Genomic DNA, 13,942 nt, shown 5'->3' on the forward strand with positions numbered 1-13,942 from the left:
GACTCATCTATCAAATTCATACAATAAATTAATGCAATTACAACAAAAAACTAGTTTCAAGCCTTTTCATTCTCATTTCTTGAAAACCAATGTTTATCACATTATAGAGACTCATCTATCAAATATATACAATAAATTCATGGACTAAGGTTAAGGACTTTGAACTGCTTGAAGCTAAACTGTGGGCGGTGTTGGTCAAAGTCTCTGCAACCAAAGACGAGGAGTTGGCCTCCCAAGCTGAAAACTTCGAGGCAACAGAGGAAAAGCTAGTCCAAGAGCCTACGACTGCGTTCACCGATGGGTTTGCTGATGCCGTTGCCCAAGCGACCTGCGCGAACCTAGGAATCAACGTCTTCGACTGCAGTTCTTTCAATGAGATAGAGGATGGCAAGATTGTGCCTCTAAAGGCTCCAGAGGATTAGCCTCTTTTTGTACCTTTGTTAAACACTACATATGTACATAATTGTCTTTTCTTAACTTTATAACTACTGTGAACCCCTTCCATATATTCTGAATATAATTGATCTCTGTAATGATTTCATTCTCTTATGCATTATTTTCTGCTTTTACTGCTTTCGATAACTTGTGTTTACGCTTCACTGACCATCGCCTTTTCTTGCTCTGGTCTGCGCTTTCTTTTTGCTCCTCGAGTTTCTTCTGCTTCTTTGACTTGTAATAATTTCAACTTGCTCTTTGCCTACTCTTCTTAGACCCTGAGGCACTTACTGCCAAAGGTATTACTGGCCTCATCATCGTTTGAAGATGAAGGAGGACTCATCTCTTCTGTGGCCTCGACATCGCTCGAGGGCGAGGAGGGCTTATCTCTTCTATGGCCTCGACATCGCTCGAGGGCGAGGAGGACTTATCTTACCTGCACTGGTTGTCCACGCTCAAGGAGACACCTGCTGAATGCGAGGTCGTATCATCCTCAGCGTGTCTAAACACTTGGGACAAAGTCACACTTTGGTGCCCACGCCTAAGGAGAGGCCTAATACAGCAGCGTCGTATCGTCCTCGGGGTGTCTAAACACCAAGGCAACTTAGCCCTTATCTTTGCGCACTTGGTGCCCACGCCTGAGGAGAGACATGCTGAGAGTAGTGTCGTATCATCCCCGGTGTGTCTAAACACCAAGATGACCATGGACTTTGGTGATTATGCCCAAGGACAAGGTTTCCCTAAGGATGGTGCTTCTCCTACATGACGTGTCTCTGCACCAAGTCACCTGGCTCTACACTGCTCCAAACTTCCTCACTGCTCGACGCCCACACTCGAAGGAAACGCCCCCCGCCACTTCCTTGCGAGGTGTCTAAACGTCGAACACTGGGGCTAGTCGTTCTTACCTGGGGAGGGTGCGTCCCGAAGGAATTTGTTAACCCCTGCTCAGGGACTAAACGCCTAGATTTTAAACTTTATTATACGTACCTTACAAACGTGTCACCCACGCCCGGAGAGTGTGCTCCCGCCACTCCCTTTGGGGTGTCTACACATCCAAGCTGGCTCGTTCGCTTAGTGTCCATGCCCAGAGGAGATATCCACGTCCCTCCAACTGAGGTGTCTAACACCAAGGAGGCGGGTTCGTTTCTTAATGAATCACGCCCCTTCCCTTTAGCGTTTCTTTACAATGCGAGAAAAGGAAAGATGAGACAATGTATTCTTGAACTTCTTTTTTACTTGGGTTACCTCATTAAAAAATCCCCGAGAGGGAAAAAGAGTGTCCCCTTTTAAACTGTGTACTACATAGTGTTTTTAGCTGAAATAAAACTTTAAATTGGCTGCGTTCCAGCTGCGTGGAATGGGGCCTCCTTCCAGAGTCTCAAGGGTCTGGTCCACTTGGGAGACAACTTGTTCTCCAACTCATAGGGATGAGCCTTCCGCATAACCAGGTCAGCCACTTGGAACTGCCGCGGCTTCACCTTAGAGTTGTACTCATGCTCCACTTTTCTCTTCACGGCTTCAGCCATTATTCTCGCCTCTTCTCTGGCCTTGTCCAACAGGTCTAGATTCACCCTTCTTTCCTCGTTGGACTCCTTTGCCACAAAGCTTTGAAAATGGGGCGAGCTCTCGTGAATCTCTACCGGGATCATGGCATCTGACCCATATACTAGGCTGAACGGCGTCTCCATGGTGGAAGATTGAGGCGTCGTGTGGTAAGCCCACACAATCCTTGGTGCTTCTTCCGCCCACGCCCCTTTAGCTTTCTCAAGTCTTCGCTTCAACCCCCTCAACAAAATTCTGTTCGCGGACTCCATCTGTCTGTTCGTCTGGGGGTGTTCGACAGACGCGAACACCTGCTTTATGCCTACTTCCGCGCACAACTTGCTCATTTGCAGGCTGGCAAACTGAGTGCCATTATCTGAGATGAGACGCCTCAGCATACCGAAGCGGCACACAATATTCTTCCACACAAAGTGTTGCACCTTATGTGCAGTAATCTGTGCCACTGGTTCTGCTTCTATCCACTTCGTGAAGTACTTGATGGCGACTATCAAGTACTTCATCTGCCTTATCGCCAAAGGGAAAGGCCCCAGAATGTCGATTCCCCATGTGTGAAAAGGCCACGAGCTATAAATCGACCTCAGCTCTTCTGGAGGCGCCTTGTGCCAGTCAGCGTGCATTTGACACTGCTTGCATCGCTGGGCGTATCTCGCACAATCTTCCCTCACCGACGGCCAATAAAACCCTGCGCGAATCACCTTAGAAGCTAATGATCTTCCTCCTACGTGGCTTCCACAAATCCCCTCGTGGAGCTCTGACATGATCCTCGTACACTCGTTGCTGCTTACACATGTCAGAATAGGGTGCGTGAACCCATGCCTAAACAGCACTCCATCGAGGAGGACGTACCTTGTGGAGTTTCTCTTTATCCTCTTGCCCTCTCCAGGCTCCGCTGGGAGAATCCCATCTGCAATGTATCGCCTATAAGGCGTCATCCACGTATCCCCTTCTTCCAAGGCACACACCTGCGCACAATTCTCTTCTTCGGGCGAGGCCGCCTAAGCGCTGACGCGGGGGCCCTCGCCGTGTCTTGAATCAACGACCGATGACTCCTTGGCTTTCTTCTTGACGTGCTGATATGGAGGATATCCACCCTATTATCTGCCACAAAATTTCGCGGCGCCTTGAGGGTTTCCCGGATGACTGTCCTCTGCCTTCCCCCTTGCCTGAGCTAGCCAGCTTGGCGAGCAGGTCAGCACGGGCATTTTGCTCTCTCTGGACATGCACCAGCTCAAACACAGCGAAAGCTCCCTTCAAGACTTGGACGTACCTCAGATACGCAGCCATCTGCGGGTGCTTCGCCCTCAGTGGCGATGTGTTCCATAGCACGACGCCTTATCTCAGCAAAGGTTCGGGGCGACTTCGGATGATCGACTCACAGAAAGGCCCAGGGCACATTCCCTTTCTGAACGCGTAGACGATCATAGGCTCCTCCGTGGTGCAACCCTTCACCATTTGCGCTCCGAAGCGATTGATGTATTCCTTCAAGGTTTCGCCTTGATACTGCTTTACGTCAAACAAGTCGTACGAAACTGGTGGTGGAGCTCTGTTTGCTAGGTACTGCTCCCTGAACAGCTGTGAAAGATGTGCGAAGGAGGTGATATGGCCATCTGGAAGGCTGATGAACTAGTCCATGCCCATCCCAGTCAACGTGCTCATGAAGAGCTTGCATCTTACAGCGTCGGAGCCGCCTACCAGCATCATCTGCGTGTGGAACACAGTGAGATGCGCTTTGGGATCTTCCATTCCCGTGAAAAGTCACTTTAGGACCTACGAACGTGTTAGGGATCGACTGCGAGAACGGCGTAGAGAACTCCCTCGGTGGAGTGAAACACTTGTGCTCATCTGCATCACGTAGCCCTAAGATGTTGCGCAACCCGCGGCGCAACTCCTCATTCGTACGGCATAGCTCTCATTTCTCGCCTGAGATGCCACGAGATTCGCCTGCATGCGCTCTTGCTCAAGCTTTGATGCCGCCATTGCTTCTTGAAACCTTGCATCATATCCATGACATGGTGCATGGTCATGTCTCCGCTCTTAGCGCGCGTCGAACTTTGTCTCGTTGTCCTCATTTTCAGCGGTTTTTTTGAAATCTTCAGGCTGTTACGGTGGTTCTTGACAAACTCTCTGGTGGAACCGAACGAAATTGCAGACGAACGTGAAACTGAAGAACGAACAGTTGAAAATTCAAGAAAACAAAGAAAATGATGGGAACAGAACTGGACTGACGAAACAAACGGTCAAAACTGAGCTCGATCGGAAAACGATCGGTGGAAATAAAGTAAACTACCAAAGAACCACGACCAACAGTGTATCTTCAGCAAACTTCAAACAAACACGAACAAACGGTGGAAACTGAGCAAACTTCCACGACGAACGGTGAACTGAACTAAACTTCAACAATCGAATGACGAAAACTTGAACTGAACCGAAAGCAATCGGTGAAACTGCGTAAACTTCCCGATGAACGGTGGAACTTGGAAGATTCTTGAAAATCTAACTCGAAAACTGCAACTGAACTCCTCAACAGTTGAGGTGGGACTAATGTTTTAGATCTGCCCCACGGTGGGCGCCAAATGTTCCTGCCGGTTCACCGAGAAAATCTTCGTGCATTGCTCTGACTCGCGAACAAGGACTCCTTCGTCTTAACCTCAGATCTCCACCCTACTCCGCCGTGAATACTTGAAATGAAGTGAGCAAAAGGGTGCCCTCGCGGCCGTTTGAACTTCGACTATCAAGTCAGCAAGCAAGAAACATCAAACACCTCCGTATTAGAGCACCATAACTGAATGCTCTGAAGGTGTGTAACTGAATCGTAGCTAACTTTTTCTCTCTCCAACCACTCGTGCGTACAGTGAGTAAGCGAGCGAATGATTAGAGCGTGTGTAAACTGTGTAAAGTGTCTAATGCGTAAAAACGTCTAAGTAATTAAACGTACCTCACTAAGCTTTCAGAAAGGCTTATATACCTTGAGTTTCAGTGCTTGCTGCCACGTGGCTTATCCGACTTAAGCGCAACTCCACGTGGAAGGCCTTACGACGCTGTAACCCAACTTAGGGAAATTCCAGCGTGTAAGTCTTCCTTCCTCGAAGTACATTCGGCGAAGGGGGTGACTCTCTGGGTGCCAACTCATGCGCCCCAGCCTCCAGTCACTCGCCCCGGGGAGTGTATCTACCTTCCTCTCGTACCACGCACATGGTTCACCCCTGGGCGTGCCCCTCTGCTGGGTCGTATTTGTCCCAGGGATTCTCCAGAGGTGGCGTGGGTACTTCACGAGTCAGGTTACTCCCTACTAGTACTGAGAATATGGCTTTGAAGCCACCTTTCTCTTCTCTTTATTACTGTTTTGAGGTACCGAGGTCTGAGGCCTCCTCGTCCGTACCGTGGCCTCTTATTGTGCCGCCCCCTCCACGGTCTTCCCTACCCGTGGGTATCGGGGGTTGACATTATCGACGCCTCATCCTAGCGATGCCTCAACCTGGCTACACCCAGTGCGGTCAACCTATTAACTTTCTTCCTTAGGGCCCCTTGGTGGGTCCCACCATATGTTTGACTTTGACTTTGGTCAACGCCCGGGGACGGGTCGGTACATACCTCATCAAAGACAACATGAATTGATTCTTCTATAGTCATCAACCTCTTATTGTAGATTCTATATGCATGACTTGTGAGAGAATACCCTATGAAGATGCCAAGATCCGCTTTCTCATCAAACTTCCCCAAGTTTTCCTTTCCATTGTTGAGAACGAAACAACTGCAGCCAAAAACTCTAAGATGATTGATGTTAGGCTTCCTCCCATTGAATAGTTCATATGGAGTCTTCATCAGAATGGGCCTAATAAGCACTTTATTCATCACATAACAAGACGTGCTCACTGCATCCGCCCAAAAGTACTTAGGAAGAGATGATTCACTGAGCATTGTCCTTGCTAGCTCTTCAAGAGACTTGTTTTTCCTTTCTACCACACCATTTTGCTGTGGAGTTCTTGGAGCGGAGAAGTTGTGCAGAATCCCCACCTTCTCACAGAACTTGCTGAACTTCTCATTTTGGAATTCTCCTCCATGATCACTTCTAATAGAGCCTATGTTGCAGTTCTTTGTATTTTGTAACCTTCTTGCTAGCTTCTTGAATGCCGAAAAGGCATCACTCTTTGATTCCAAGAAAAGAGTCCAAGTGAACCTAGAAAAGTCATCAACAATAACATGAGCATAATAATTTCCACCAAGACTCATAGTTCTTGAGGGTCCAAAGAGATCCATGTGAAGAAGTTCAAGGGGTTTTAAAGAAGAAACAACATTTTTTATTTTAAAAGAACTTTTCACTTGTTTCCCTTTTGGCACGTTTCACAAATGTGATCCCTCTCAAACTTGAGCTTTGGTAGCCCAATCACAAGATCCCTTGAAATTAGCTTGTTCAAGTGATTCGTGTGAATATGAGTAATTCTTCTATGCCAAAGCCAAGATTCATCTTGCTTGGTTAGAAGACATCCAATTGAACATGGTGAAGAGATATCTAGAAGATACACATTATTTACTCTCTTACCTACCAACATTACCTCTTTTGTGTTGGGTAGACAGATTTCACATGTGTTTGACTTGAACATCACTTGATATCCCTTGTCACATAGTTGGCTAATGCTCAGCAGATTATGCTTTAGACCTTCTACATAGAGCACTTCATGGATGACCAAGATGTCTTTGTCTTCTATGGATCCTCTCCCAAGAATCTTTCTATATTGTTGTCCCCATAGGTGACATGCCCTTCTTGCTTAAAGGAGATGCTCAGGAACTTTGATGTGTCCCCTGTCATGTGCTTGGAGCATCCACTGTCCAAGTACCATTGTTGCTTGCTCTCCTCCAAGGTTTCCTACAAAGAAGATTTTCAAGTACAAATGTTTTGTCCCCTTATGAATGTGGGTCCATTTTGTTTATATTCATCAATTGAATCTTTATTGCACTTAGGAATCCACTTCATAAAGCCTCTAGGAACAACAGATTTTCTGATTTTACAGAACCTCACCGAATGACCTCTTTTCATGCAATAGAAGCATGTAACAATCGGTTGTTCCGATGGTCCAATCGGTTGTTTTTCTAATTCCAGTTACATACCACCAAAACCAACAAAACAAACCATGTCCTTATATAAACTAAAAAAAAAAACTTTAGTAAACTAACCTCATACACTCCATTGGTTCCAAACACCAATCAGAATAGGAGAAAGAAACTGACCGGGAATTTGTAGACACCCAGGACCACACCTTTACTTGTACCAATGCAAAAACTTCAGATACATCTGCCACTCCTCCTTTGAAAATTAAGCGATTCCTGTGACTCCAAATTTCACTAACCACCCCTACCCAGATTGTGTTCCAAACTACCAGACCCGTCTCAGAAGAAAAGCTCAGCCTAAACTGATCAAAGTTCAGCTTCGGCTCAATGTGAGACACAAACAGAATCCCAAGCCATCTGTAGCATAAACACCAAACTCGCCAAGCAAAATTGCATCCAAAGAACAAGTGACTACCAGACTCTTCCTCATTCCCGCAAAATACGCACCACAAACTTTCTAACTACACCCCTCTTCTACTAAGATTAACCCTAGTAGCAAGCTTATTTTCCAACACCCTCCAAGCCAAAAGCCATGCTGAAGGAATTGCCTTGGACCCCCATAACTTACAGAAAATCGGCGAAGAAACCACCTCATTATCCTTCCTAATAAGGTTATACGCAGAGCTGACCTAAAAAATTGGAGACCCCCAACCTTCCAAATCCATTTATCAACCTCACCTGGGACAACCTCAACCCCAAGCAGGAGCTGGCTCAACTGATCCGTCATCGGATTCTCCCATTCGAAAAACGACCTCCTCCAATCGAGCTGCCAAACCATCTTCCGTTAGTCCAAGACCCCACCTCCTGCAAATTTGAGTCTTTGTTAGAGCTGATGGAGAAAAGTCTAGTATATACACTCTTCAGCGCCTCCCCCTTCAACCATCTATCCTTCCAGAAAAAGATATCCTTCCCATCGCCTACTTTCCACTCAAAATTGTCTTCGAAACTTCTCCCCCAACCCTCTAAAGACCAAACTTCCTTCAGATCTTTCCACCAAAGAGAGCAATTTCTACCTTTACCTTCCTCTCCCAAACCTCTCCAACCGCCGTACTTAGAAAAAAGGACTTCCTTCCAAAGGCCTACCTCAACCGAACCCAATCTCCAAATCCACTTCCCCAACAAAGCCAAGTTGAACTGCTTTGGATGTATGATTACAAGCCCCCCGAACTCACGAGGCTTACAAACCAAGTTCCAGGAAGCCCAAGCAATCTTCCTTCCATCTGCGCCCCATCCCCAGAGAAAATCCCTTTGAATCTTGATCAACTTCCTTTCCACCCCAGAAGGCAATTTGAATAACGACATAAAGAATAACGGAATAGCAGAAAGCACAGACCTTATCAGACAAATCCTCCCAGCCATCGACAAAATTCTTCCCTTCCACCTGCTTAATCTGGCCTGCACTTTCTCAATCACTTCGTTCCAAAAAGCACCGCGCTTATGACTTCCTCCAACTGGCAAACCCAAATAAATGAAAGGAGAAACCATCGTATCACAGTTAAGAATCGCTGCGAAACGCTGAAGTATGACCTGGTCCATCCCCGTTCCTCCGATCCTACTCTTCGCAAAGTTAACCCTTAACCCAAAAGAGAGCTCAAAACACTGCAAAATCGCCTTGATATTAAAAAAGCTTTTGGTATTTGCTTCACAAGAGAAAAAGGTGTCGTCTGCGTATTGTAACATATTTACCTTTACTTTATCCTTTCCGACCTCCAAACTGTCAATCAACTTCTTCTCTTCTGCTACCCTTGTCACTCCTGCTAACCCTTCTGCCACAATAAGAAAGAGAAAAGGGGCAAGCGGGTCGCCCTGACGAAGACCCTTTCTAGGAAAGAACTCTTTAGTTGGACTCCCGTTAACCAAGACAGACACCGAAGCTTTTGTGGGTTAAAATCCAATCCAGCTTTTCCAAAAACACAGTTTTGAGATGCCAAGACACTCTAAAAGTTGGATTGACCTTTAGAAAGCTTATCCACAGTTTTAACAAGATAGTGAACCTTATTTTCAAGATTTTCGCAAGAGTATTACATTTGCAAGAGGAGTTTCTGTAAATGATTTCAAGGTTTCCAAAATCTATTTTTGATTTCTTGGGAATGGAAGAATCAATGGCTAGTGTTCATGTGGGTAATTGCTCAACTAGAATAAGCTTGAGATTTCCAAACATTTGGTCGATGAACGATGCAAATGGCATTGCGGGCCGAATTTGGAGCAACAAAATTGTGGGGGATTCTGGTTATTTCAAGAGGATTGTTTTTAAAAGTTTTCACGACAGTAGAGTTGAAATTTCTGGCACAAAGTATGAGTATGGCCTACTTGATAGAGTGAGGAAGATGAGCCCAAGGGAGCGAGGTATCCAGATGTTTATTCCGCGGACATGAGATTTGACATGTCCGTTAGAATCTCTAAGAGGAGAGTGGCATGGGGTTATTGATGGCATTGAGCTCTTCTCTTTTGTGGTTTTTGGGTGGTTTGCGGAAGCTTAGTGGTTTTTTGATGGATCAAGGCCCTCCTAGGAGGTGTGGCTGCCTTGAAGGTGCATGAGAGTAGGGAAATTGAGGGAGGTTCGGCCAGCCCCCTTTGGTAGGTGAAGGATTGAAGATTAAGACCTAAATCTTGGGCAAGGGAGTAAAGTATGGCTCAAGTTTGGCAGCATAACAATACTCAATTTAATCTTGAAATTACATGAGGTAGGCTCCTCCTTTTATAGCCTAAGGAAGACCGTAAATAGCAAAGTAAATAAGAAGCAAATGTAACCTAAATGACATGCAAATGAGAAGCACATGGAGGCACATGGAGCACATGGCCTCCTAACCTTCACATGGTCGGTCCTAGATTAGTGGTAGGTTCTAGAAAACCGTAGCTAATCTAGGTTAATCCTTTCTTAATCCTAATTTGCAGAATTTAAACAAAGGTTCACAATGCTATGTTATTTGCACCACAATTAAAACTAGGCTACACTTGATGGGCCTTCTTGGAACATATATAAATATGTCTCCCTTCCATCCGTAGCTTGATCGAAATCTTCTTCCACTCTCTTGGACATGGACCTTGTGATTGGTCCTAAACGCTCTTGCCCTTGTCCTAGACGCTCTTGCCTTGGTCCTAGACGTTCTTGCCCTTGTCCTAGACGCTCTTGCCTTGGTCCCAGACGCTCTTGCCCTAGACGCTCTTGTCCTTGTCCTAGACGCTCTTGTGGTTGCCTTTCATGGAAGGTTGTGCTTGGCCCTCTTCCATCATCCCCTCCCCCTTGGAAAGGATTTGTCCTCAAATCCAAATTGTCTTCGTCTTCATTGGTACCTACATAAACATGAAATGCATCTAGAACAATGTCTTTGGACATCCTTTCTCATGTGTGGCCAATAAAATTTTCCTTTCAAAAGATCAAGGGTGATCCGATCGGTCATCGGTAGTCGATGACGTCAGCATCAGAGAACTACGTGGACTATTCGCAGGGTGACACGTGGGCTAAGTGGCAAAGAGGTAGGGGGACGACCGCCAAGAGAGGTGATCGGTGGTCAGTAACCAAGTTACCACCGACAGATCAGGCGGTAGAGAGGTCGGGGGACAGATCACCCAGAATGGTGATCGGTGGTCAGAAGCCAAGTGACCACCAGCAGACCAGTTCCCAGACTCGCGCCTGGAGGCAGAGCGCGAGTAGCGAATAAACACTGATCAGTCATCGGGTGTATTGTCATCGGGGTCTCGTGTTACACGCAGTTAAACTGGGACTAAGGTTCCCAGCGAGAGCGTTACGCATGGACCTCGCATGAGCACACCTCAAGGAACCATGCACGAGAGTGGCCTGAGGGAACTAGTAAGCCAGTCAGTGACTGGTGATTCCCTCAACCCATTACGTGCGTGTCATCCAGAAGGGTAAGTCGCCTACACAGAGAGTAACGTTCGGTGAGTGCGCCTAGACCAGCCACACCCGACGTCCACTCCTAAGAGTGTGCAATTTACCCAGATAAGAGAAGCACCCTAAGTTACTCCGCAAGGGCGTAGCTTAGGCGGACAAGGAGAGGCGCTAGAGCCCTTCCAGTAAGTGACACGCGTGTGGTTAGATGTGAGTTGCAGGCCTCCACGTGTCACCATCTGGGAGGGGTGCGGTCCAGACAAAAGAGCACTCCGTACCGCTAAAGGTACAGACAGGTGCAGCCAAGCGCAGACATGTGCAGACTCTCACGCTCCCCATTGCTGATTCTGAAGGTACGCTTTCTCTGAAAAGCATGACAGGGTTCTGACACATGCCAGAAAAGCATAACAGAATTCTGTTATGCCCAGGAGCAGGGAAAGAGAGATAAAAGGCAGAATCGGAGTGAGAGTAGGGGAGAGAGACAAAAAAATAGAGTGCAAGTTCTACACACACACATTTTGCTAAGTTTCCAGTTTCTGGTGGTTCTGTTGAACTAACTTGATCGTCGGAGTGCAAACGGCCGCTAGAGGCGCCGTCTGTGTATTTTGCAGGTCACATCTTGAAGCCATCTGAGAGAGAGAGTTCAGAAGGTGATTCTTCAGGAGACGCAGTCGCGAAGACAGGGCGGAAAGTGTTACGAAGCGATTCACCCACGTTCAAGTTGCCGGCAGGATCATTTGGCGCCCACCGTGGGGCCCGAGTGAATCGTTGTCCCATATATACCACAGTTTTAAAGCTCACCAGAGTTTTATCAGTTTCTCTGATAGAGAAGATGCCTAGAAACAGACAACCATCGCCTGCGCCATCCGCTGATGAAGGAGCTGTGACAATGGCGCAGGTCCTGGAAATGGTGCGCACGCTGCAGGATAACGCAGCAGCGTCGAAAGTCGAACAAGAAAGGATGCAGACGGAGTTGGCCGCGTCGCAAAGCAGGAACGACGAACTGAATCGTGTCAACGAAGAGTTGAGAAGAACGCTGCAGGCGCAGAGGGAGCACGTTGTTGACGAAAGGGTGTCTAGGCAGCCTTCACCTCCAAGGGCATTTCCCATGCCATTCTCCCCTGAGATTATGGGAACCATGGTGCCTTCCAACCTGGTGGGGGTAAAAGCGTCGTTCAAAGGGGTAGAAGACCCGGAGGCGCATCTGACGGCATTCCACACCCAGATGATGTTGTCTGGGGGCTCAGACGCTGTATATTGCAAGATGTTCATGAGCACACTGAGCGGAATCGCCATGGAGTGGTTCGTGAGTTTACCGGAAGGGCATATCACGTCGTTCTCTCAGTTCTCGAAGCTCTTCATTGAACAATACATCGTCAACAAGGCACCTGCAGTGGTGTCCTACGACCTGTTCGACGTGCGCCAATACCAGGGGGAGTCACTGAAAGACTACCTCAACCGTTTTGGAGCACAAGTGGTTAGACTACCCAGCAAAGATGAAGATATGCTCGTGCACGCATTTAAGAAGGGAGTGCTGCCTGGCCCTTTCAGTGAGTCTCTCATCAGGAGCCATCCCAGCACCTTTGCAGAGATCCGACGGCGTGCGGTGGCGCACATAGTGGCAGAAACAGAGGTTTCTGAGAAGAGGGGAAGTGCTGCACCACCCAGACCGCGTGGAGGGCAAGGAAAACCACAGCAAGCGAGGGTGCATGAGGCCAAAGAGGGGAAGAAGGTGCGGGAAAAACCTCGTCCCTATGCACCAGGCAAAGACCAGAGTAAGGGGCGTGCAAGGGAGAATAACGCACCCCCGAGATACAACTTCATGGTGGGGTTGGCGGATCTCATCGCCCTTCCCGCCGTAGCAGCAAGACTACGAGTACCAGAAAAGACAGACAAGGTACTCGGAAGGAAGAAGAATGAATGGTGTGAGTTTCATCAGGCCTTTGGGCATACACTTCATTCCTGCTTGGCGCTGGGACACCAACTGGCAGAGTTGGTGAAGTCTGGTTTTCTAGCAGATTACCTGCGTGAGCCGCAGGGTGATCGCGCGTCAGGATCCCAAACTGGAGAGCAACAGCATGAAGTCCCTGTGCATGGGGAAGTGCAGACGATCGCTGGAGGCTTCTCTGGTGGGGGATGCACAACTTCACAAAGAAGGAGATACACTCGATCTGTGATGGCGGTAGATGCAGTGAATGAGAGTCATTACCCTGAGGTGGACATTGTCTTCAGGAAAGCTGACCTACGAGACGTTGTCCCGCACGACAACGACCCTGTGGTCATTTCTCTCATCACAGCAGGAAGACGGGTGCATAGAGTACTCGTAGATCAAGGAAGCTCGGCGGATGTCATGTTCTGGCCAACATTCAACAAGCTACAATTGTCCCCTGATCAGTTGAGACCGTATACTGGTTGTCTCTACGGTTTTGCAGGGGATCAGGTAGAAGTGCGGGGATACATCGAGCTGAGGACAACGTTCACTGACGGAACGACAGCCCGCACGGAAAGGATAAAGTACCTGGTGGTGAACGCCCCTTCTGCGTACAATGTCCTGTTGGGGAGGCCAACGCTCAATAGACTGGGCGCAATACCATCGACAAGGCATATGAAGTTGAAGCTGCCGTCGATGGAAGGGGCCGTGATAACCATCAAGTCGGATCAGGCTGAGGCAAGACGCTGTTATGAGAACAGCTTGAAGCAAAAAATAAGTGTGTGCCATGTCACCACAAAACCACCACCAGGCGTGCGTGAAGAGCGATTGGCGGTCGGGGAAACACAAGGCGCTCAGAGGATGGAGAACGCCGCGGTGGGGGGCTCCCAGGTAGCCCAAGTTGAAGAAGAAGAGGAAGGCGCGATCACTCCTCGCGAGTCAGGGATCGCGAGAGCGGTCATTGCCAGTGAGAGAAGGCCCCACCCAGCTGAAGGATGGGTCGAAGTGGACATCGGGGGAAGAAAATTCAAGTTGGGGGAATCCCTCATTGAAGAAGA

The 13,942-nt window shown here is 47.9% G+C and overlaps 2 protein-coding genes across 2 annotated transcripts in view; both read right to left on the bottom strand.

Annotated features, from left to right (window-relative positions):
• Positions 1 to 1,763: 1,763 nt before the first annotated feature.
• LOC150029533 (uncharacterized) lies at positions 1,764 to 2,123 on the bottom strand. Its single transcript, XM_090295708.1, has one exon. The coding sequence runs from the start codon at positions 2,121 to 2,123 to the stop codon at positions 1,764 to 1,766; it is 360 nt and encodes a 119-aa protein (XP_090151834.1).
• A 5,670-nt stretch (positions 2,124 to 7,793) lies between these two features.
• Positions 7,794 to 13,942, bottom strand: part of LOC150029534 (uncharacterized) — a 56,966-nt gene continuing 50,817 nt past the window's right edge. The window contains exons 3-5 of the mRNA XM_090295710.1: positions 8,791 to 8,978; positions 8,075 to 8,703; positions 7,794 to 7,908 (exon numbers count right to left, since the gene is read on the bottom strand). Of these exons, the coding sequence (XP_090151836.1) occupies positions 7,794 to 7,908; positions 8,075 to 8,703; positions 8,791 to 8,978 (932 nt within the window). The remainder of the gene's footprint in view (positions 7,909 to 8,074; positions 8,704 to 8,790; positions 8,979 to 13,942) is intronic.

Source organism: Phaseolus vulgaris, chromosome 1 (genome assembly GCF_051622355.1).
Source record: "Phaseolus vulgaris cultivar YP4 chromosome 1, ASM5162235v1, whole genome shotgun sequence".
Lineage (NCBI taxonomy): Eukaryota > Viridiplantae > Streptophyta > Magnoliopsida > Fabales > Fabaceae > Phaseolus > Phaseolus vulgaris.